The sequence below is a fragment of the Rhinatrema bivittatum genome, chromosome 2 (assembly GCF_901001135.1).
Source record: "Rhinatrema bivittatum chromosome 2, aRhiBiv1.1, whole genome shotgun sequence".
NCBI classification, from domain to species: Eukaryota; Metazoa; Chordata; class Amphibia; order Gymnophiona; family Rhinatrematidae; genus Rhinatrema; species Rhinatrema bivittatum.
This window is the reverse complement of record NC_042616.1, coordinates 383210947-383235368: the sequence shown is the minus strand read 5'-3', so window position 1 is coordinate 383235368 and position 24422 is coordinate 383210947. Positions and strand designations below refer to the sequence as shown.

Genomic DNA, 24422 nt, shown 5'->3' with positions numbered 1-24422 from the left:
AGGGTGGAAGAACAGAAGTGAACCCTGAATCTGTCCCTCTTTAGCAAGAAGAGCGATATCCTATTTTTGAATACCATGCCTCGACACCTAGCATTGAAAAAAACTAACTCACCACACATGTGCATAAACCAGGGAAGCAGAAAACATCCTGATCTTCAACAAGTAGAGACAATGTCTGGGGACTTCCCAAACATACCCCTCCATGGACCAGCCCATAAGCTAGAATTGACCCAGGTCCTCATGAGACACTGATCCCTGGAAAAGCAATTTCCCAAGCAACAGAAAAATCTTATCACAGGCATGCTAGGTCCGCATAATCTTGTCTAACATGACCAATTTGGAACTACTACAAAAACAAGACCCAGATGTCCTGCAATCCTTGAAACTACTCTAAGTCTAATGGCTCAAGAAGGAAAACACATACAAGGCTTCCATTTCTGGCCATTTTTCACTAGACTATTGATTTCCGATGACTTCAGACCTCTCAAGCAACTGCAGAAGAAATAACATGCTTTCACATGCTTTCTATATCCATCAATCTTGAAAGGGCCTATCCCACCTGGCTATGATGGCTTCTTTGGAGAAGTACCACTCTTCAGGACCCAGTATGTGACAACTGAGATAATCTGCACGCACTTTGTCTGTTTCCATTAAATGAGATGCAGACTAGGCCTGAAGTTGATCTATTGCCTCTTTCTAAGGAGTCCTGCAAAACTCGGGTGCCTGCTTGATGGTTGATGTATGCAACTGCTGTGGCATTGCTGGACATCACTTTCACTGTTCTTCCAAGTAACCATGATGTGAACTCAAGGAGCAGCAGATGAAGTGCTTGAGCCTCCCAATGAATGATGGCCAGCCAGACTCCACTAAGGATCACTGACCCTGTGCCGTGAGTTCTTGACAGGAGCGCCTCATCCAGATAGGCTCACATCTGGGTGTCACCACTGGCCAAACAGGGATCATTAAGACTACCCCTCCTGACCAGTTACATGTGGCTCAACCTCCATTGAAGATCTGGTGTGACTAACACTGAAAAATGGAAATCTCCCAGCATAGTTGTGACACTGGGGATTTCACAGAAAGAGGAATGCCCTCTGCAAGGGCATTTGTGTGTCCTCATCCATAGGATCAAGTCTAAGATTGCAGTCATGGAGTCTAAGATCTGGAAGTACAGCCACACCAATGAAGCCTGAACTGTCCGTAACCTCCTGATCAGGAGGGCATGCCCATTCGGTGCAAAATAGAAGTGAACACCCATATACACCAAATTCTGAGATGGAGTAAGTTCTCTTGGCCAGGTTAATAAACCAATCCAGCTACTGTAACAGATCTCCCTCGGAGAGGCCACCTTCCTCTCCTTGATGGACTTTGCATAGATCCACCAATTGTTCAAGCATGGGCAGACTAGAATTTTGTGGGGCCCAGCATAGACAATCCATGAAAAAATAAAGTTATAATCCTGCTAGACAGGAACGCAAAGATAAGTCTCTGGCAAGACCGCATATTTCAGCAAGTCTCTTTTCAGCAACACCAGCTGTAAATATTTTCCATTATTTTATTTTTTTAATTACGCATTAAATGGATTAGCAGTTTCAACCATCCTACTCCTGCAGTACCAGAAGCACCACTCATAGGTTGAGAAGGCTGTAGAGTAAACCTAACCACCTCCCATATCATTCTCTGAATGACAAAGGGAAATCTATAAAGATGTATTCCAGAATGCATCCATATGGCTCAATCTGCAGAACACACAGGTCTGACATGAGGAAGGGCCTTTCTGAACAACTGAGATAACCAGCCATCTCTCTGGTAAACTGAACCAAGGGCTATGAAAAATCATACCACTGCAGTCTGCCACTGGAGCTCCTAACTCCCAGCTAAACAAGCCAGAGAAACAAATTGACCAGTGAGTGATCTCGCTACCCATGCCAGATCAACTATTTTTCTTCAAACCTGAACATTGCTATGGGGAAAAATAAAATTGATAAATGCCCCGGCAAGAACCAGCAAATGAAGGGACCTGATTTGCTCTTGCTCCCTTGTCACCTGCTTTGTCACAAAGGAGATCTGATGCAGTTCCCTCCTAGCCATGATCTCAAAATGGCAACTGTTCCCACTGCAGATCATAAGCTCTCGACGGGAACTAGAGGAACACAGGAGCAGCCTATATGGCCCAGATGTCACTCCTACCATGCTGCTCCACTGCCTATCCACAGACACGGTCAACCCAATGTCTGCAATGTCTCTTTCATGCTGACCAACAGGGCCACCACAATCCAGTCACAGTGGGGTGCATTCTACCATATAAGCCTCAGCTATTCCTGCAATCAGAAAACTCCTCCTCAAAGTTTTAAATACCATCCTGTGGTCAGCCAGCAACACCTGCCAATGACATGCCTGCAACGGCCGAGAGCTGTGCCGCAAATGCTTCCCGCAGATCCAGTTACCGCATCTTACTGCATGAAGATCTTACTACCATGCCTAAGCTTTAGGGAAAAAAATCTCCCTTTGACTCACCATACTGGTCTACAGGTGCAAATGGCTAGCCCTTTCAGGGTAAATCTTCCTCTCTTTGCTTTTTTTTTTTTTTTTAAATTCTAAGTATAGAACAGCAGCATGACAGGACAAAATCCTCTTCTATGAGGAAGTCGAGAATTATGAGGAAGGTGCAGGAAGACCAAGCACGTATCTATCAGTAGTCCCCTTAGCTTAAATTGTGAGGGAGGGAAATCCACACTGGTACCTCAGGAGCTGCCATCTGCCCTTCACAATTCAGGGCACACTGTTCAACCCAGGGAGGGAACAAAGTCTGTCACCTTGGGAACTGCAGCTCAGCAGGCCAATCCAAAGCAAGGCTACTCTCAACTGAGGGATGGAGAAACCCCTCACCCCAGGAGCCAACTGAAAACTGCATTCTTATTCATTCGGCCTAACCAGATCGCAGCTTCCAGCTGTATTTCAGAGTTATAAATCAAGATTGTCTTATTAAGACCAGCAGTAAGAAAATATAGTTTTAATTTTTATTGTATAGTGCTTAAATACATTTTAATGTATTTAGTTATTTTATTATTGTTTTATTTGTTCTTGTATTTTCTGTTGTACATCGCTTTGGAAGATCATATTGTAGGACCTGGAAAGCGATTTATAAATAAATACATTTGAAATTAGTGTGCTTTTAGAATTCATGGAAGGCCAGAGGAACACTAAACATTATGTGCTACAGACTTCAGCTAAAATATTAGATTTGGGCTCCTCATAGCGACAGTAAGTCCCATTCTTGCTCTGCTCCTTTCTGCGTAGGTTTGGACTCCTTGAGACTGTGATCTTCCTCTCCTCATTGTGTGGGATTAGACAGTCAGATCAGCCAGCAGCAGCTTTGAGGTACAGCTCCTCAGAAAAGAGCCTGCCTGCTCTGTTGCTAAGCAGCTGCCCTTTGATTGTCTCCCTTCCAGCAGACCTTCTGTGAATTATGCAGGATGAGCACCTGCCTTATAATTTATTGGACCAAGTATATGAAGCTTCCAGATCTAGCAAATCTGAGATGGTACTTTTGTGGAAAAAAACAGCAAAATTGATTCCATCACCAAGTTCCATGTATTCTGTGAAGATAATAAAAAAGCATATGGAGAAGTTACCTATCTGCATAGCACAGATGCAGAAGGAACAGTATCTAGCAAGTTAGCTGTCACCAAGTTCCACACAGCACTGCTAAACATGGTAGCTATCTCTTGCTTGGAGTTGTTAAATGAATTGATTACACCCACAACTTCTCAGTAAGGAAAGATTTTGAGCTAAAATCCTAAATCAATTTTAATGACCAGGTAGCATAGCCAAAGAAATACAATACATAAGAACATAAGAAATTGCCATGCTGGGTTAAACCAAGGGTCCATCAAGCCCAGCATCCTGTTTCCAAAACAGGCCACAAGAACCTGGCAAGTACTCAAACACTAAGAAGATCCCATGCTACTGATGCCAGTAATAGCAGAGGCCATTCTCTAAGTCAACTTAATTAATAGCATTTAATGAATTTCTCCTCCAAGAACTTATCCAAACCTTTTTTAAACCCCGCTACACTAACTACTCTAACCACATATTCTGGCAACAAATTCCAGAGCTTAATTGTGCGTTGAGTGAAAAAGAATTTTCTCCGATTAGTCTTAAATGTGCTACTTGCAAACTTCATGGAATGCCCTCTGGTCCTTCTATTATCCAAAAGTGTAAATAAGTGATTCACATCTACTTGTTCAAGACCTCTCATAATTTTAAAGACCCCTATCATATCCCCCCCCATCTCTTCTCCAAGACAGCCCTAACCTCTTCAGCTTTTCCTCATAGGGGAGCTGTTCCATCCCCTTTATCATTTTGGTTGCCCTTCTCTGAACCTTCTCCATCGCAACTATATCTTTTTTGAGATGCGGCGACCAAAATTGTACATAGTATTCAAGGTGCGGTCTCACCAAAGAGCAATACAGAGGCATTATGACATTTTCCGTTTTATTAACCATTCCCTTCCTAATAATTCCTAAACATTTTTTGCTTTTTTGACTGCTGCAGCACACTATTATCCACCATGATGCCTAGATCTTTTTCCTGGGTGGTAGCTCCTAATATGGAACCTAACATTCGGGCCGATACAGTAAAGTCTGCGAGAGTGCGGGCGAATGCCCGCTCTCCTGTGCACGCGATTCACTATTCAAATTAGGCCCGGCGGTAAAAACAGGCAAAAGGAGGCACTAGGGACACTAGCCCGTCCCTAGCGCCTCCTTTTGGACTGGAGCGGCGGCTGTCAGCGGGTTTGACAGCCGACGTTCAATTTTGCCGGCATCGGATCTCGAGCCCACTGACAGCCATGGGCTCGGACACCGGACACTGGCAAAATTGAGCGTCTGGTTTTCAATCCGACAGCCGCAGGCCGACTTCAAATTTTTTTTTTTTAACTTTTGGAAACTTTCGGGACCTCCGACATTATTGCCATGATATTAAGTCGGAGGGTGCACAGAAAAGCAGTTTTTATTGCTTTTCTGTGCACTTTCCCGGTGCCCAAAGAAATTAGCGCCTACCTTTGGGTAGGCGTTAATTTCTGAAAGCAAAAATGTGCAGCTTGGCTGCACAATTTGTTTTCTGAATCACGCGGGAATACCTAATAGGGCCATCAATATTCATTTGCATGTTGCAGGCGCTATTAGGTTCAGGGGGTTGGACGCGCATTTTCGGCCCCTTACTGAATAAGGGGCAACGCTAGTGCGTCGAAAACGCACATCCAATAGAGGGTTAACAGTACGCTCCAGAGTACACTGTACTGTATCGGCCCGATTGTGTAACTACAGCAAGGGTTATTTTCCCCTATATGCAACACCTTGCACTTGTCCACATTAAATTTCATCTGCCATTTGGATGCCCAATCTTCCAGTCTCTCAAGGTTCTCCTGCAATGTATCACAATCCGTGTGTGATTTAACTACTCTGAATAATTTTGTATCATCTGCAAATTTGATACCTCACTCATCGTATTCCTTTCCAGATCATTTATAAATATATTGAAAAGCACCGGTTCAAGTACAGATCCCTGAAGCACTCCCACTGTTTACCCCTTTTCCATTGAGAAAATTGATCATTTAATCCTACTCTCTGTTTCCTATCCTTTAACTAGTTTGTAATCCACAAAAGGACATCCCCTCCTATCCCATGACATTTTAGTTTTCTTAGAAGCCCCTCATGAGGGGCTTTGTCAAATGCCTTCCGAAAATCCAAATACACTACATCTACTGGTTCACCTTTATCCACATGTTTATTAACCCCTTCAAAAAATGAAGATTTGTGAGGAAAGACTTCCTTTGGGTAAATCATGTTGACTGTGTTCCATTAAAGCATGTCTTTCTATATGCTCTGTGATTTTGATCTTTAGAATAGTTTCCACTATTTTTCCCAGCATTGAAGTCAGGCTCACTGGTCTATAGTTTCCCAGATTGCCCCTGGAACCCTTTTTAAATACTGGGGTTGCATTGGCCACCCTCCAGTGTTCAGGTACAATGGATGATTTTAATGATAGGTTATAAAATTTAACTAATAGATCTGAAATTTTGAGTTCCTTCAGAACCCTAGGATGCATACCATCTGGTCCAGGTGATTTACTACTCTTTAGTTTGTCAATCTGGCCTACTACATCTTCCAGGTTCACAATGATTTGGTTCAGTTCATCTGACTCATCACCCTTGAAAACCATCTCCGGAACTGGTTTCTCCCCAATATCCTCATTAGTAAACACAGAAACAAAGAATTAATTTAGTCTTTCAGCAATGGCCTTATCTTCCCTAAGGGCCCCTTTAGCCCCTCAATCATCTAACGGTCCAACCGACTCCCTCACAGGTTTCTTGCCTCGGGTATATTTTTAAAAGATTTTATTATGAGTTTTTGCGTCTACGGCCAACTTCATTTCGTTATGTTACCTTTTTCTTGTTAGTTTTTTATTCCTTCACAAACTTATGTACTTTGCATGACTCGCCACTTAATTTCTATTCAAGTGTATTGTCTTAAGTTATAACTGAAAATTGCATAAATAATTAAAAAACAAATTAAAGGTTTGTGCAAAATGTTCAATAATATCAGGAGTCTAAAAGAAGCAAAATATTTTTCTTGAACTGTTTTTGACTAACTTTATTATGTATTGTAATATGCACTGTTGCAGAATAAAAATGATAAAAAAAAAAACACAATCCAAAATAGGTGATGGAAATATCTATGGCTGAATTATAATGGATATAATGTGCCCAAGACCTAACAGATTTCAAGCAATATATAGCAGCAGAGTTCTAAGCCTGGGGGTCTGTAGACCATCACAGGGGGACTGCTGGGAGACAAAGTGCAGCCGCTGAGAAACAGAGCAGGCTGACTTGAGGAGCTTTGCTCTAAGGCTGCTGCTGGCTGATCCCACTGCCTAATCTCACGCAATCCACACCATGAAAAGAGGAAGATCACAGCTTCAAGGAGCCCAAACCGATGCACAGAAGGGGAAGAGTGGGACTGACTGATGCTATGAGCCCAAATCAGCATGGCAAGGAAGTGGGGAAGAACAGGGCTGATCGCTGCCATAAGGCGCATAAACTGGCAGAGAGGAGGTGGGAAACGATGCAGCTGATTGCCACCATGAAGAGCTTGTTGTCACACAAAGAGGCGGCAAGGCATGATGTGTTCAGCATTCAAATTAAATGCTGCTGCACATAACTGGAAGAGGCAAGTAGGGTCATAATCCTGAGGAATGTTTGCAGGTGCTACTGCATATGCTTTGGCTGCCTTGTTGGGCTGATACTGAGGGAGAAAAGCTGTACTGAGTAATATGGACCGGGGGGGGGGGGGGGGGTGGAAGAGGGAAGGAAAGCAGGATAACGGGACCGTTTGGTTGTGGGCATACAAGATGGGAGAGTAAAACAAGCATTCAAGAAGAGGCAGAGAAGGAGTCAAGGGAGTAGAAGGCAGGAGGGAGAACTCTCAGAAAGAAGCCATGGGGGACAGCACTCCAGAAGTGCTATGGGTGAAGGGAAGCAGATCAGGAAGGAAGGCATTTGAGAATACGCCATGGGGAAAGGCAACAGGAAAAAGTGCAGAAGGAAGAGAACTTGGAAATGGGCTATGAGGGGATGAGAACAGGAGGGAAGGGGCTAGGAGAGAGAGGTCCAAGAAGGCACTTAGGAAGGGGTCAAGGGTAAAAGTGAAGCAGTGCAGGAGGGAAGGCACTCAGGAAATTGGCATGGGAAGGGTACAAGAGGGAGAGGACTGGGAAAGTGCTGCAGGGAAATGGCAGAGGGAAGGCATTCAGGAAGGGTCCCATAGGTTGGGTGGGTACAGAACAGATGAGAAAGCACTCAGGAAGGGAGGATAGGAGGGAAAGGGTCAAGAAGGAGATTGCAAGAGGAAAGGCACTCAGGAAGGGATCATTAGTTGGGGGGAGGCAGGGCAGGAAAGAAGGCATTCAGAAGACCAGTGAAGAGATCATGAGATCATGGGGGAAGTGAAGAGATTTGGGGGAAGTGAAGAGATTTGAATGATCATGGGGGAAGGGCAAGAAGGAGAGATGACCACCAAGGATCACAAGGAGAGTGGGGATGGACAGCTGCCAAGGATCATTTTGAAATACCCACATGAAAAGTCTGTGGGTACTAAGGTACTTGTAGTACTACAGGCCCCTGAATGTTCATCAGGAAACTCCACTGGAGGAGAGGGACTGGCAGAGAGGGATTAGAGGAAAGATTGATTGGGAATGACTGGCGAGGGGGTGAGTGATGGGGACAGAATGGGGGTCCCCAAAACGTTTGGATGTTGAAAACGAGTCTCCATACTCAAAAAGGTTGGGAACCCCTGACTTAAAGCAAGAAATAATATAACCAAAACAAAAAGGACTTGAACTTAATCTTAGACGAATACAGGCTGAGCATAGGGGGGACAGTCTCAGCATGCACATTTAAATGACAAACAGCAGTATGGTTGAATTCTGTCTGCATGCGAACAAGTTCAAGCTTCAAGTACAATTTAAACATAAGGTAATGCACATGGATGTGGAAGGAACCTTGGCTCAACTCAGAGCTTCTGGGTTGTGAGAGGAAGACAGCTGGTGAAAGGTATTATACAGAAATGCCTAGTTTGTAAGATATTTAGGGCAAAACCTGGAAGAGAAACTAGTCCCTCTGCCTAAAGATCACATCACAGAAAGTTCAACATTTGAAATGGCAAGTGTTAATTTCACCAGAATCTTATCCACAAAGGATAATGGCTTAGTGGAAAATGGAGAAATTACTTACCTGATAATTTTGTTTTCCTTAGTGTAGACAGATGGACTCTGCAGGGGTATATGTACTAGGGGCTGACGTCAGATTGAAATCTGATCCATCTCCAACTGCTAGCAGGAGTACACTATACCCCATTGGTCCTGAGTCCATCTGCTACACGCTAGGAAAGGTGTAAATTGAACATAAAAACATAAGAAGTTGCCATACTGGTTCAGATCAAGGGTCCATCAAGCCCAGCATCCTGTTTCCAACAGTGGCCAATCCAGGTTACAAGTACCTGGCAAGTACCCAAACATTATGTAGCTCCTCTATCATCTGTGGAGTAACAAGACTAGTCCATTTACAGCTTGTCTAAGACCAGTCCATAGAACAGTGATGGTGAACTCCAGTGCTTGAGAGCCATAAACAGGCCAGGTTTTCAGGATATCCAAAATAAATATGCATTTAAAAGATCTGCATGCACTGCCTCCATTGTTTATAGTGAGATCTGGGTTGTGAAAAGTGCAGTAATTCTAACACAAAAATCTTTACAAGAGCAGGAATGGACTGACAGGAATAATAGAAAACACTAAACAATGAGGAGCTGAGAAAAATCTTTACCAAAAAGGATATCACTTGGAAATTCATTACTGAGAGAGGAGCTTGGTGTGTTGGACTCTGAGAAAGAATGGTGTATATTGGAAAACCATAAGTATTCTTGGCATTTTAACAAATTCACATAATCCTTACAGAAGCAGCCGCTGTAGTTTATCCCAAATCACTGACTCACCTGTGGTGGTGTTTTGTGAATTACAGCCATTTATCCCTGTGCATTTCTCCACTATAAGAAAAATTACAGTGCCTCCAGTGCATGTTTCCTTCAACAGCCTCTCAAAACAATCTTCAATAGACAGTTGACCCAGAATTAGAAATACCATCATAAATTAGTAGACAGATTGCAAGTGAAATGGCACAAGGAATACCTGCTTGATTTGGGATCTGCCCACTGAACAAAGAGAGAGTTGGAACCAAAGGAAAAGATAAGTTTGGAACAGCAGCGATGGTGAAAAAGATAAATTTAAGTGTTGAGTAGACTATCAGGACAACCAAGGCAGCCTGCAGTGAAAACACACTATTTTCAAAGAACAAGAGTAAAAACTGTCAAAGAAAGAGGTGCAGAAATATTTTTGTATCCAATTACCTCAGCAGATGAAAAAAGTCTGAAGAGGTTCACATGGTAGCAGCTGCTTATGCTCAGAAAAACAGCTAAGCTTTTCTGATCTCAGATTCTCTCTATTTGTGCCCATTGGATGATATTACCCACTTTTGTGGCTGATATGCAATGCTGAGAAAAGTTTGTGAATTCTCTAGGATGATCTGTATTTTAGTACAGTTTATAGTGAAATCATGACTCAATCCTAATCTAATCCCTGATAAGAAAGATAACCTCAATGAATAAACTCAGACAATAACAACTCTCTTTGAGCAATAACTTCAACTAAATGCTTCTTTTAACTATTGCATTGCCCCTTGAGGAATTTTAGCCCATTCTTCCATAAAAAGATGTTTCAACTCTGACATTTGAGGGTTTTGTTGCATGAACAGTTAAATGCTCTTGCCACAACATTTCAATAAAACATGGTTCCAGACTTTGACTTGGTCATTCAAAAACACAAAATCTTTTCTTCAATCATTCTGTAGACTTGCTTGAAAGTTTAAGTTGCTGCATGACCCACTTTCTGCTATGGTTCAGTTCACCAAGAAATGGCCTAACATTCTCCTCTAGAATTTTCTGATATAAAGCAGAATTCAGGATTCCATCAATGATGGAAAACTGCCCAGGTCCTAATGCAGCAGAGCAGTGCCAGCCCATACCTCCACCACTATGCTTGATAGTTGGGATGAGGGCAAGGCAGTGTTTGGTTTTCACCAAGCAAAACATTTTATTGTGCCCAAAACGTTCACGAAATGAAACTCCAGGGAGGACAGCTCAAATATTTCTTCACGGAGAGGGTGGTGAATGCCTGGAATGCTCTTTCGGAGGGGGTGGTGAAGATGAAAACAGTGAAAGAATTCAAAGGGGCATAGGATAAACATTGTAGATCCCTAAAGGTTAAAGGATGGAAATGAAGAAAAGAGTGTATGGGGGTAACTTGCAGGTGTGGCAGTTTCTACCCTTAACAAATAAGCCTTGATACTGTTGATGCAACTCCATCATTGCTCTCTGCTTCAATGGCAAGAGTAAAGGGAAATTGGATTCAAACAGCAACCAACGAGGGCCCTGACATTTACGGTCTGGGAAACTGATAAGCATGGGGGCAACCTGCATAGCAAGGCAGATACTAACCATAAGCTTGTTGGGCAGACTGGATGGATCATTTGGTCATTTTCTGCCATCATTTCTATTTTTCTATGTTAATTTTTGACTCATATACCTAGAGAATATTATTCTAGAAGTCTTCTGGGTCATCCAGCTGCTGTTTAGCAAACCTGAGACAGGCAGCAATGTCCTTTTTAAAGAACAGTGGCATGCTCCCATGAATGCCATTCTAATTCACATTTTTCCTGATGGTTGACGTATGAACTCTCACATCAGCTGCAGCAAGAGGCCTACAGATATTTAGTTGTTAGTCTGAGATTCTTTGTGGATGATCTTCTGATTTGCTCTTGACAGGATGACCATCCCTGGGCACAGTCATTATGGTATTCAACTTTTTACAGTTATAAGTAGAATCCCAAATGTTTAAAATGGTTTTATAATCTTGTCTAGACAAATGAGCATCAACTACTCGTTTGTAGCTCATCTGAAATTTCTTTTGATTGTGGCATGAATTCCCATTAACTTTTATGGTGAAGATCAAACTCAAAACATTTTGGACCTTGATATGAGACAGGATGCCCAAACTCAGTTGTGCAGATTTACTCTGTAGGGCGGTTTACTTGTTTCTCAATTATTTAAGCACCTGATTCTAATTAACCAAATAGTTGTGCTAAGAAAACTAGCATTTCACACACACTTACACACTCCACCCCAATTCTGAATTAGCATTATTGTTTCTACCTCGTACATTATTGTATCTCAAGAAACACAGAATTGTTTAATTTATAACCTTTTTATTCCAAAAGAGTGGTTTCAATTAAACAAGGAAATGATTGTAAGGACATGCAATTCTCATTATACTTGGGGTTCAAAGATTTTGAGCAATGTATATTTCTTGTTGACAGAGAAAGAACAAAATAGGTGGCAACATTGAGAAATGAGTGGTCTTGTATCTCTGATGAGAAGAGTTCTTCAGCACTTTGCTTGAGGTAACCTGTGGAGCCAAAATAAATTGCAAAAATTGAGAACACGCAAGCAGAAAGAGAAGAAAGGGGAAGTTGTCAGCTGGGAGAAAGGAGGTGAGGTGTTGCAACTAAGGTCCCAAGGGATTGAGTCCTGGAGACTATGACAAAAGTAAATAGAGAATGAAAGTTTTACTAAGGTACATATATATATCAAATGATAAAAAGCAACCCTAATGGTAGAAAAAAAAAGAATGGACATTATCGGTTTATCGGGCTAAAGTCAGGTCTCAGTAATGGCAAGGAATCAGTGTTTTACACTTTTTGTTGTATTGTTTTTAGAGTAATACTCAGATCATTGCTACATTTTGTTTTCCAGAGACCGAACTTAGTGAAGGGCAAGGGAGAGAGGGAAGCAAAGTTAAGAGTAGGGTGAATGAATGAAATTATAGGTACATATACAAAATATCCTTAGTTTATGTCAGGAATGATGTATGCATAATGAAAGTGGTCATTAGCAAGAAAAACACAGGTCAACTCATTTTCATTTTTATTATAAAATGTTACAAATGTTTATTTCTATGAAACACTGATAACAAATTAAACCATGTAAGCAATGCTTCAGCCATGTATGTTAAATCAAATTTCTATATACATAGACTAAAATTCCAAAACTGGAACAACATTAAATGTGAAACACATTATTAGAATATACTATAAATACAAACATTCACAGAGATCTCCAGGTTAACTCTATGAATTTTTTTTTTTTTTTTTTATAAACTGCATGTCTATCATACAAAATTCTTTGTTCATATACTGAGACTGTATGTGATTGAATTTGTTCACATACACAAACATAATTCAACAGATATATAAAAAATAAAAACAAGCAGTAGATTTAAAATGACAATGTCTGCTCACAGCAATGCTATTAAATAGGGCTGTAAGTTCAGCACAAGTTACATTTAAGGAAAACAAAGGACCAAAAGATTCCTGCTATAATTTTGTTCTTTTGTTTATATGTTCAATTTAAAGCAGCAGCCCAAATTAGTTGACCAAAAATTAGCTACCATGTATATGGTACCGTCATGTAGTGCACTATTACCTAGATCATTGAAAAGAATATTTAATCCTTCGCTGAATATTTTCCTAACATGATGGTTTCTTGTCAAAGAGCTGAACCCCCCCATAACCTGCTTCCTGAAAGTATTAACAGATGTCAGGCATCAGTTGAAGAATGGAGAGGCCAGAATACTGAGAGAACATTGTTATGGCACTAACATATTACAATAATTATTTTCTTTAAAGAATAGGGCTGGCTTGGTGGCTCAGTGTCAGTGCTGTGCAGGTCTTCCGCTCCCTAGGTTGATCAGAGCTGGTGGGGCTGCAGAAACAGCATACACACTATCTAGGGGGAGGGAGTCCTAGTTTTTGCACAATGGCAACAGCTAATGGGGTTGTAGTCTTCAGCCTGCACCTCTACAAGCCATGTCACTATGACTGGCTAAGTAAGTTAGGTGGGGATAAAAAAAAAATGAGGGAAAAATTCTCAAGTAGCTATAAATGAAGTCTCATGGAGCTGTAACCCAACAGAAGCCAGTTCAGAATGAACTGGAAACCCAAATGAGCAGGAAGGACCTACTCAGCCAAAAAAGTGTGGTACAATGCTAGATACCTATGAATGAACATTTCATCATCACTGATTCCTGGATAACTAAGGCATAAAGTTGCTTAGAATCGTCATATCGTAAAATATGCCATCAAATAATCCTTAGCCATTACAAGCTAATTCTTCCAACAGCAAAAAAGAGCTAACTTTAAATCTTAATGCTCTAACTTTAGTAAAACAAAACAAAAAAAAAAGGGTTTGTCAACAAAATGTTCATATTTGCATGGATCATCAGGCACACCTATTATAAGGTGATTACAGTAATTAGGGGTCATCTTTACATACCAACAATTGTATAACACAAAAAAACTGAATTTTTACTACATCAAAACCAATGTTGTGATCCCAGCTAACTGTCCAGAAATACTTGCTAAAGACCAATGTATAAGTTGTTGGTAGAAGTAAAACCTAAATTGTAGGTTACTTTCTACTATACACATAATGATCTATGACATCATGTACAATGTTAATGTGCTGGATCAACTAACAAATGTGTCCTATATTGATAAAATGCAATTTAAAGTAAATTAAAAATGTGCCCTACTGTTAAAACTAATTGAAAAACAATGAACTTTCATTAAGCAAAACAAAAAAATATTCAGTCTTGTGAAATCATACTGCAGTGTTGTGACAAAAGTGCACCAAACACAGAGGATCAAGGGTGAAAATGCAACAGACATAAAAACAATGCTTAATAATCCTGAATATGTTCAAATGAAAACAATTTATATGTCAAAAAGGGCATATCATGGACAGGAAGTGAAATGAATTTGTTTTAAACAGTTTTGGAACTCACAAGTAAAAAAAATCAGACTAATTTGATATCCCCACATCATTTTGTATGCTGCTACTTCATGAAATTCCCACAAGAGTCTGTGCTGAAGTTACAAATCTCTACCTTCTTTTAATTAAGTGCATCTGACGTCGCCTTATGTAGAACACAAAATAAATCTGTGAATAAACTTCTGGACTCTTCTCTCCCTCACCTTAAAAAAGGACTCCTGGTTCTTTTCCTCATCTGCTGCTCTTTGTAACACTAATGTGCAAACACGTTTTTTTCTTCTTAAAAAAGTCTTAACTCAATGTCAACAACAAAAATTGTAAAACTCCAATTAACCAAGGCACTTGTCAGCAAAGGATGGCTTTGTTGCAATCTGGTTCAGCTGTTCAGCACACATAGTGAGTTGATTCCAGCGATGCAGTTGGTAACAGCAGGTGGGATGCTGTTACTTGTTCCTGTTCTCCAACCTTGTAAAGTCTTGAGTATTCCTACTGGGTCACTGGGCGCCAAGTCATAAAGTGTATAAACTGATGCCAACTGCACACCCCAGGGCATATCTGCAAAGAATTTACAAGCCGATCATGAAGACAGGACACATGTAGATTATATTTCTTATTCTCTAGGCCAGCTAGACCCCCTGAAAATATTACTGTTCATTAGGGAACAATCAGAACATAAATAGATAAGAAAATAAGGCACTGCACACATAAGCCCGCATAGTGAAAAAAAGGAAAAGAAAAGCTAGAACAGAAAAAGATTTATTTTTGAATTCATATTGAGGTAGATCTTCAAAAAATACGCGCGTACTTTTGTTCGCGCACCAGGCGCAAACAAAAATACCCTGGATTTTATAAGATACGCGCGTAGCCGCGCGTATCTTATAAAATCCGGGATCGGCGCGTGCAAGGGGGTGCACATTTGTGCAACCTGCGCGCGCCGAGCCCAGCGCGCGCTGCCTGTTCCCTCCGAGGCCGCTCCAATTTCGGAGCGGCCTTGGAGGGAACTTTCCTTCGCCCTCCCCCCACCTTCCCCTTCCTTCCCCTACCTAACCCACCCCCCCCCGGCCCTATCTAACCCCCCCCTTACCTTTGTTTCATGATTTACTCCTGCGAAAAGCAGACGTAAATCAGCGCGTGCCGGCCGGCTGCCCCGCTCCGTGTTCCGGTCCCGGGGGCTGGTCCGGAGGCTGCGACCACGCCTCTGGAACGCCCCCAGGCCGAAACCACGCCCGCGTCGCCGCCCCCAAAACGCCGCATCACGCCCACGAAACGCCGCGTCATTCGGCTACGCCCCCCGACACGCCCCTTTAAAAAAGCCCCGGGACTTACGCGTGCCCGGGGCTCTGCGCGTGCCGGCGGCCTATGCAAAATAGGCGCGCCGGCGTGGGAGGGCCCTGCGCGCGTAAATCCGGGAGGATTTACGCGTGCAGGGGTTTTAAATCCGCCCCCTTATGTACTAGACAGAAAACATGGTTTTACAATTGACTAATATTTTGTTCATATCAAGTAACAAACCACCATCAAATGCCCATCTCATTCAAAAATACCTACTTTACAGGCATTTTTAGACAGATAAAAATCAGAAAAATTAAATGTTTATGCCACCTGATATTTGACTCGGCACATACCTGCACTGTCATCACATCAAGTGTGTGCGTTGGTGTTCAGAGACACAGCAATTTATAACATGTGCACATATACATGTCTGTTATAAAATAGCTCTGGTGTGCATATGTGCATGCCCAATTTTAGAAGCAGGTGTGCACAGATGTGTGAAGTCAGGTTGGACAAGTGGGGGAATTTTATAACAGGTGTGCATCCACGCCTTAACAAGTTTCACCAGTTTGTCCATCAGTTTGCCCCTGGTTCTTCAATCTGCATCCCCCACAGTTAACACAGACCCTCAAACACCTGAGAGATGTCTACAAACAGTTTTATTTAGCCTTATACCTCCTCAATAGCAGAAGTAAATTTACACAGCATCGGGCGTGCATGTACTTATGCACACATCGCTTGGCCCCACCCTGGAACGCTCCTTATTTTTCTTCAAAGCAATATATTTGTGCATCAGGACTTGTGCGTGCATGCATGTGGCTTTTAAAATCAGGTGGATGTGTGCATTTCCTACATGTGCGCCCATCTCCCAATTTTGGCACACACATCTTTTTTTTAAATTCACCTTTAAGTCAACTTGATTAATAGCAGTTTATGGAAGTCTCCTATAGGAACTTGTCCATACCTTTTTTAAACCCCGCTAAGCTAACTGCCTTAACCACATCAATGAATTTCAGAGCTTAATTGTGCATTAAGTGAAAGAATTTTCCTCGATTTGTTTTAAATGTGTTACTTGCTAACTTCATGAAGTGCCCCGTGGTGCTTGTGTTATCTGAAAAAGCAAACAACCGATTCATTTACACATACTAGTATTCTCATGAATTTATAGACCTCTATCATATCCCCCCTCAGTCATCTCTTCTCTAAGCTGAATAGCCCTAACCTCCTTAGCCTTTCCTCATAATAAAAGTATTTTGCTTCAAAAGAAAATCTGTCTACCTGTTTAGTTCCTGTTTTTAGGAGAATACAGATTTTTTTTAGTCTACGAAATCAAATAAAATATCATGGACAATTGCTCTTAACGCAGCTATCATACTTCTACTTAAATATTGGATATTTCACTCATTTTCTCTGTCTCCTTCAAGGATCAGTCAAATCTATGCAGTTTCTAACTGTTCCACTAGAGTCAAAGTGAGAAAAAAAATGCTAAGTTTGACCCATAAAGAGGCAGAGCACACTGGATTTTATAATGAGTTCAACTAAATCAAAGATTGGGTAAGTAAGCAAAGCTAATATTTCTTGTACCAGCCAAAACTGGTAGCGCTGCTCAAATAACCAGTTTCTACCCCAGTGGAATGACCAGGTAATTCAAGTTTATAATCAGTGTTTTGAGCTTTCCTTACAGTAGGGCACACTTTCAGAAATGACAGCTCTTATTCTCACTACAAAAAGTTTGTATATAGTAAGTAAGCAGCAGTAGCAATGCTTTCTAGAGAAATTACACAGCATTCTTACCTTCTTCGTTTGCATGCTGAATAAAAGCACTGATAACAGAACTAATATTTTTCACAGCAGAAACAAATCCTTCTCTCAAACCTATTTGGCCCAAACGTCCTAAAAGAGAAAAAAATGTATTTATTGAGTAGATAGTTGGATATAAATTACAAGTGAATTGACTTATGGGTTATGTTAACAAGGAAGTCAATATTTAAGAGATATTTAGATGGAAACTCAAAAAGTTCTGTCTAAATGGCAGAATAGGCATATTTAGCCATTTATCCGGCTAAATTAATTAATTAAAAAGGGGCCATTTTAAGGTGTGTTCCTGGGAGGGGTCGAGTTAGCCGGCTAACTTGGCCAAATATCACATATATCTGGCTAAGTTAGCTTAGCAAAGGCAGAAGTGCTACCACAATCCGAGAGAATACAAATTAAGGTTCGGGGGCAGGGGCATAGAAGGGAAATGATTGGGGTGGGTAGTAGTAAGTAGTTATGGAGACAAGCTGTTAAAAAAAAAAAAAAAAAGGGGGGGGGAGGGAGTGGGAGCAGGAGATAGAGAAGGGGGGAGGGACTCCTGTCTCACATTTCACTTTTTTTAAAAAGTGAAATTGGCCATTTTGGGGAGGGGGGGTCAGCAAGTTCAGCCCTGTAGGCCCTCTGGAACTTGGGTAGGAAGGAGGGGGAGTGGGGCAGGTTTGAGCCTGTAGGGTCACAATTTTTTTTTTCTCCAACAGGAACATAACTTAACCAGTTAAGTGTAAAGTTATCCAGCCATCCATAGCCAATTTATTTTATACATAACCAGCGATATTCAAAAGAATATCTGATTATGTTTAAAGTCATTTGGCTATAGTTAGTCAGATAACTTTAATCAAGGATATTCAGTGGGATGTCTACCCCACTGAATATCCACTGAGTATCAAAGACAAGTTAGCTGGCCAACTTGAACAGGATAACATGTCCAATAAACTGCCAACTGAATATTGGCCTCATTGTGACTGGCTACAGGATTTTTATATAGCTATTGTATCCTGTTATAATAAACTTGCACTTGCATCTTAATACCCAAATCTATTTAGTCACTTAATTTTATTAGCTAGCACATACTAATAAGAGATATGTCCTATTTTAAGAGAAATTAAGTTATATGTAATAGCTTTCTGAGCTGCAATCATGTTATGCAACTGCAGACTTAGACACTTGAAAAAGATGTTTGTGCAAGGTTTGAAAATCCACTTACCTGAGGTGAGTGGATTTTGGTGGCTTGCAAACAAAGATGGACTACTGAACTGGGGCAAAGAGGGGAAAGCTATATCTTCTGCTCGTGTGCAGCCAGGGGTCAGAGGTGGCTTTTTTTGTTCATTCTTGGCTGAGGAAGGCAAAACTGCATCTACAACCTCAGTGAGTGGAACTAGTAGTTTCAGCTCAGGTGATAGCCTGGGAAGTAGGAACAGCAACAGCTTTGTGGAACCTTCCACCACTGATGGCAAGAGCAGGGCAAAAGGGGGGAAGGAGGAGAGTGAACGCACTGCATGGTAGCTGGGTAGGGAAGGATAGTACAGAGGAGAAGAGGAGGGGGAAGGGGTGAATTACAATGATGGAAGAAGGGAGGATTCTTTGAAGGAGCAGTGAAAGGGGACATACAAGACAAATGCATTTTTTCACTGGTGAGTATGCCTTAGAGAACTTTCTGAACAACTGGCAACCATGATGAAACTAGGTTTCTTCCTGAATAGAATGTAGCCCAGAATAACTATATCCCATTTATATTTTTGTGTATACCACATCTCCATGACAGCCACTAAAGTACCAACTGGGTATCCACGCCTCTCAATCAACTGCCAGACTGTCAATGAAATCCCTCAGAGTGAAGAGTACCTGGATGACTCGAAAAACTCAAATCTTCACTTGTCTCTCTCTGATTTAGACAGGGTGGACGGAAATCTCCTCCCAACAAAAATCACTCTAGATACACAATTCTTCCAAGACCGGCTTCCTCTAGATCCCATAACATAATCATTAGTATACATAGCTTTCCAGAGGATGTCCTTTTTTCCCCTATTTGTATACAGGTGTTTACTGCTTTCCTTACCTAGTTTAAAGCCCTATGGGGGAAGGAGTTAGATTCTAAACCTTAAAAGCTCCGCAGCACAGACTGACCAAACCTAGTATTGTGCCAGAGTCTTTATGCAAATAACTGAATATGAATGAGTGGACTGAACTCCATTGTAGCCTTGCAAATTTCCATAGAGGCCAATCTCAGGTGGACCATTCCTGAAGAAGTGGAAACCAAATCTGTCTTAGTCAATAAGGGACTAGGAAGATCAAGGTCCCTTCATCTCTTCTGAGTTTTAGAAAAGCATGATCTTTCAGTTCAGAGGATATGCAGAAAAATCTACTATGGGTTGTTCAGGACCCAACTCAATCTGTCTGCTAAACATTCTTCTTCACTGCCAGGTACATAGCCCATAGGACTGCTCCCCAAGAGATGGCCCAGGCTCAAATCTGGATAGCTTCCTTACACAGGAACTATGAACTTGTTCCTCCCGGCTTGTTCACATAGATCATAGTTACCTAATTATCTAACTGAGCACAATTTTGTAGGCCAACATATTCCTGAAAGTCTTTAGAGCATATAGTTTCCCCTTAGCTTTAGGAAATTTATCTGATGGAGTTTTTCCTGAAAACCAAATGCCCTGGGTGTGGAGCCCCGCTACATGAGATTCCCAGCTCAAGTTGGAAGCATCCATGGTTAGGACAATTTGGGTTGGAGGAATTTGGAATGTGGTTCCTCTGGGCAGATTTCACTGGATCAGCCAACAGAACAGAGAATCCTTGAGCTGCTGGCTGATTCAGAGGCTGTCTCAAAGATTGTGTGTGGCTTGAGACCACTGTGATCATAGAGTCCACTGGAGTTGTCTCATATATAGACAAGCCAAGGGACTAATGTGTACTGTTGAAAGGGTTGTCAATTTTTAACCATAAAATTCTCAAGCACTTGGAGACGCTGTGTAATATCTTTGCTGATGCGGTTTTGCATATCAACTTTTATTGCCACTCTTTACCATGTGAGAGCAGACTTGCTTACCTGTAACAGGTGTTCTCAGAGGACAGCAGGATGTTAGACCTCACATGGGTGATATCGTCAGATAGAGCCCAATGTGGAAAACGTATGTCAAAGTTTCTAGAACTTTGACTAGGCACACTGAGCATGCCCATCATGCCCTATATAACGTGTCCGCAGGGGTCCCTCTTCAGTTTCATAACAGAATTATGATAAAATAAAAATTAGGAGAAACCCAACTCCGTGGGGTGGTAGGCGGGATTCGTGAGGACTACCATCCTGCTGTCCTCAGAAACCCCTGTTACAGGTAAGCAAGTCTGCTTTCTTCTAGGATAAGCAGGATGGTAGTCCTCACACATGGGTGAATCCCTAGCTACAGGCTGCTCCCCAACAGGAAAGGGGATCAACAGACACCTAACTAGGTGCCAATGGGCACACCACCACTGGAACTGTTGGTTTTAGGTTCGGAGAGTTGGGTTCTACACCTCAAAAAGGTTCTTTGGGACAGACTGGCCGAACCTGTTATGTCGGCCAATCCTATCCACACAGTAGGGGCAATGTGAATGTGTGGCGAGAACTACACGTTGCAGCCTTGCATTTCTCCTCCAAGGGAACTCCTTGCAAGTGGGCCATTGACGCTGCCATGGCTCTGCCAAATGAGCCCTGACATGACCCCGAAGATACAGTCCTACCCTAGCAAAACAGGAGATGATGCAATCTGCTAGCCAATTGGATATTGTCTGTTTGGCAAGGCAACAGCAACTCCCAACCTATTCCTATGAAAAGAAATAAAAAGTTGGGTGGACTATATGGATTTCTGTTCACTCCAGTTAGAAGGCCAAGGCTCACTTGTAGTCCAAACTGTGCAGTACTCGTTCACCTTGGTGTCATCGTGGCCTGGGAAAGAAAATTGGCAGGATATTTGACTGGTTAAGATGGAAATCCATCACCACCTTAGGCAGGAACTTAGTGATTTATCCACCTTATATTAAGTTCTATCATGACAGTTTGGTCTTGCGTACATATCCTAAGGCCTGGAGCTTGCTGATCCTGCACGCTGAAGTGACTGAAATGACTTTCCAGGTCAGGTACTTCAGGTCACAAGTGTGCAAGTTCTCAAAAGGAGCTAACACCACACTGAGGTCCCAAAACACAGTGGGAGGCCTTAGAGAAGCCTTTAACTGAAGCAGGCCCCACATGAAATGTACAACTATAGGCTGTACAGAGATGGGCATACCAGCTATACCGTGGTGGTATGCGCCAAGCGCACTAAGTTGAACTCTGACGGAATTGGTTTTTATGCCAGTCTCCGATAGGTGTATAAGATAGTCAAGCAGTTTTTGTATGGGGCAGAAGGCTCACACCACATGGAAAAGCTCCTCCACTTCAGTCTGTAGATCTTTCTAGTGGAAGGTTTTTTGAAAGCCACAAGGACCTGAGACACAACCTCAGAAAGATCAAGTGTCTACAGGATTAACATCTCAACATCCTGGCTTTGAGCAACAGGACCTGGAGGTTGGAATGCCGCAGCCTGCCCTGATCTTGCGTGATGAGATCTGGGGAAGTTCCCAGACTGATCGGTTTCCGGATGGACAACTCCCGCAGGAGTGGAAACCAGATCTGTCTCGGCCAATGAGGGGCTATGAGGATCATAGTCTCTCTGTCCTCACGTAGCATCAAGAGTGTCTTCACTACTAAGAAAATTGGAGGATACGCATACAGACAACCTCTGCCCCAGTGATGGGCAAAGGCGTCCGAGATTGGTTTTCTGTCTGACCTGGACAGGAAGCAGAACAAAAGTAACATCCTGTTGCAGGGGGATGCGAACAGATCTACATCTGGGCTCCCCCAGAGGCAAAAAATCAGATTCACTACCCTTTAGTCCAGGGACCACTCGTGGGATCTGAAGGTTGTCCACTTCCATGTTCTCCGTGCTGGCCAGGTACATGGCCCTGAACACCATCTCATGGGATAGGGTCCACTACCAGATCTGGACTGCTTGTTAATATATCACATGGCTACTTGGTTGTTGGTCTGGAACAGGAAAATTTTGTTGAACAGCCGATCTCTGAAAGCCTATAGCACATACCTGATTGCCCGAAGCTCCAGGAAGTTGATTTGACAAGAACATTCTGGAGCAGACGGCTCCTGTGTACCGAGCCCATCTATATGAGCTCCCCACCCCAGAATAGATGCACTGTGGTTAGCACAATTTGAGTAGGGAAACTTCAAAGGGAAATCCTCCCATTCCAGATTGGAGAGTACCCGCCACCAGGAGAGATGAGATGACCCGGATGTAATCCTGGAGGCTCTGAGTGGCCTGGTACCACTGCGACCTCAGGGTCCATTGGACTCTGTGCATGTGTAATCAAGCCAAGGGAGTGACATGGACAATTTCAGCCATGTGACCAACATTCTCAACATATGCCAGGCTGATACCTGCTGGCTCTGCTGCACCTCTGTCACAATGGTCATCAGAGCGATGGCCCTCTGGAGTGGCAGAAAGGCCCTGCGTTGAGCCATGTCTAGCATGGTTCTGATGAAGTCCAATTGAGGTGACAGACTGAGATGGGACTTTGGGTAGTTGAGAACGAACCCTAGTGATTCCAACACCCAAATGGTCAAGCACATGGACCAGGTGGCCCTTCCCTGAGACGTGCTATTGAACAGCCAACTGTCCAGATACAGGAAAACTGCAGAGGTGTGCCGCCACCATGGCCAGGCATTTTGTGACGACCTATGGGGCAGATGTGAGCCTGAATGGCTACACCCACTACTGAAAGTGCTGTTTTCCCACCACAAATCGGAGATACTTCCTGTGACCAGGAGAGATCTCAATATGGCAGTATGCTTCCCTTTATGTCGAGGGAGCACAGCCGGTCCCCTTTTTGTAAAAGAGGGATCAAGGTGTCTAGGGAAACCATCTTGAACTTTTCTTTTTTTTTTTTTAGGAACTTGTTCAAGGCCCTCAGATCTAGGATGGGACACAGTCCTCCTGTTTTCTTTGGAATCATGAAGTACCTGGAGTAGAATTCCTGCGCTCTTTGCCCTGGTGGTACAGGCTCGTCCACTCTGGCCATTAAGAGGGAGGACAGCTCCGCTTATAGAACCCTCCTGATGCGCTGTTGGCCTCCAAAATGGGCACGGAGGGCAATTTGGTGGCACACTCAATAGATTTAATAGGTACCCCTGGTGGATGATGGGCAAAACCCACTGGTCCAAGGTTACACTGGGCCACCAGTTCGCAAAGAACCGCAGTCTGCCCCTTACCAGAGGGTCCATTGTCCTGGATATGGACAACTGGCTTACGCAACCTATGGCCCAATCAAAACCCCGTGCCCAGAGTTGACCGAGAAGGTAGCTGGGGCTTGGGAGCTCTCTGCTGCCTGGAATGGCTGTGGAAGTTCTTATAGTGAGGACAGGATCGAGGAGGCTAAGGATAGTACTTCTTTTTGCAAAAGAAAGACTTCCTTGGCCCCGCCTTGATGGCATCCTGGATAAGGAGGACAGGTTCAGAGTGCTGGCAGAGAGTTGTTGGAGGGTTTCATGATCGTCCCGGAGTTAGGGTGAAGGATGCTTTTGCCCATCTCCAATGAGATTCTCTCCAAAGCATGGCACTCAGCGAGTCGTCACTGTATCTCTGGTCTGAAATCCAAGGCCCGCAGCCATGCCAGACTGCGGGCACTGATTCTCACTGCAGAGACCCTTGATGCCGTTTCAGAAACATTGTAGGTTGCATGGACCTCTTGTTTTCCATACTCCAAACCCTTGGACACCAGTGACATGAAGGTGACCTGCTGCTGGTGAGA

At 42.7% G+C, this 24422-nt stretch overlaps 1 protein-coding gene across 2 annotated transcripts in view; it reads right to left on the bottom strand.

The window, feature by feature from the left end:
- Nucleotides 1-11875: 11875 nt before the first annotated feature.
- ICE1 (interactor of little elongation complex ELL subunit 1) overlaps nt 11876-24422 on the bottom strand; it is a 205402-nt gene continuing 192855 nt past the window's right edge. Inside the window, exons 6-7 of one of the 2 annotated variants that reach the window (XM_029589996.1) lie at nt 17565-17663; nt 11876-15053 (exon numbers count right to left, since the gene is read on the bottom strand). In XM_029589996.1, coding sequence (XP_029445856.1) covers nt 14875-15053; nt 17565-17663 — 278 coding nt within the window. In that variant the 3' untranslated portion in view covers nt 11876-14874. The remainder of the gene's footprint in view (nt 15054-17564; nt 17664-24422) is intronic. The other variant, XM_029589995.1, reaches the window with a different exon arrangement.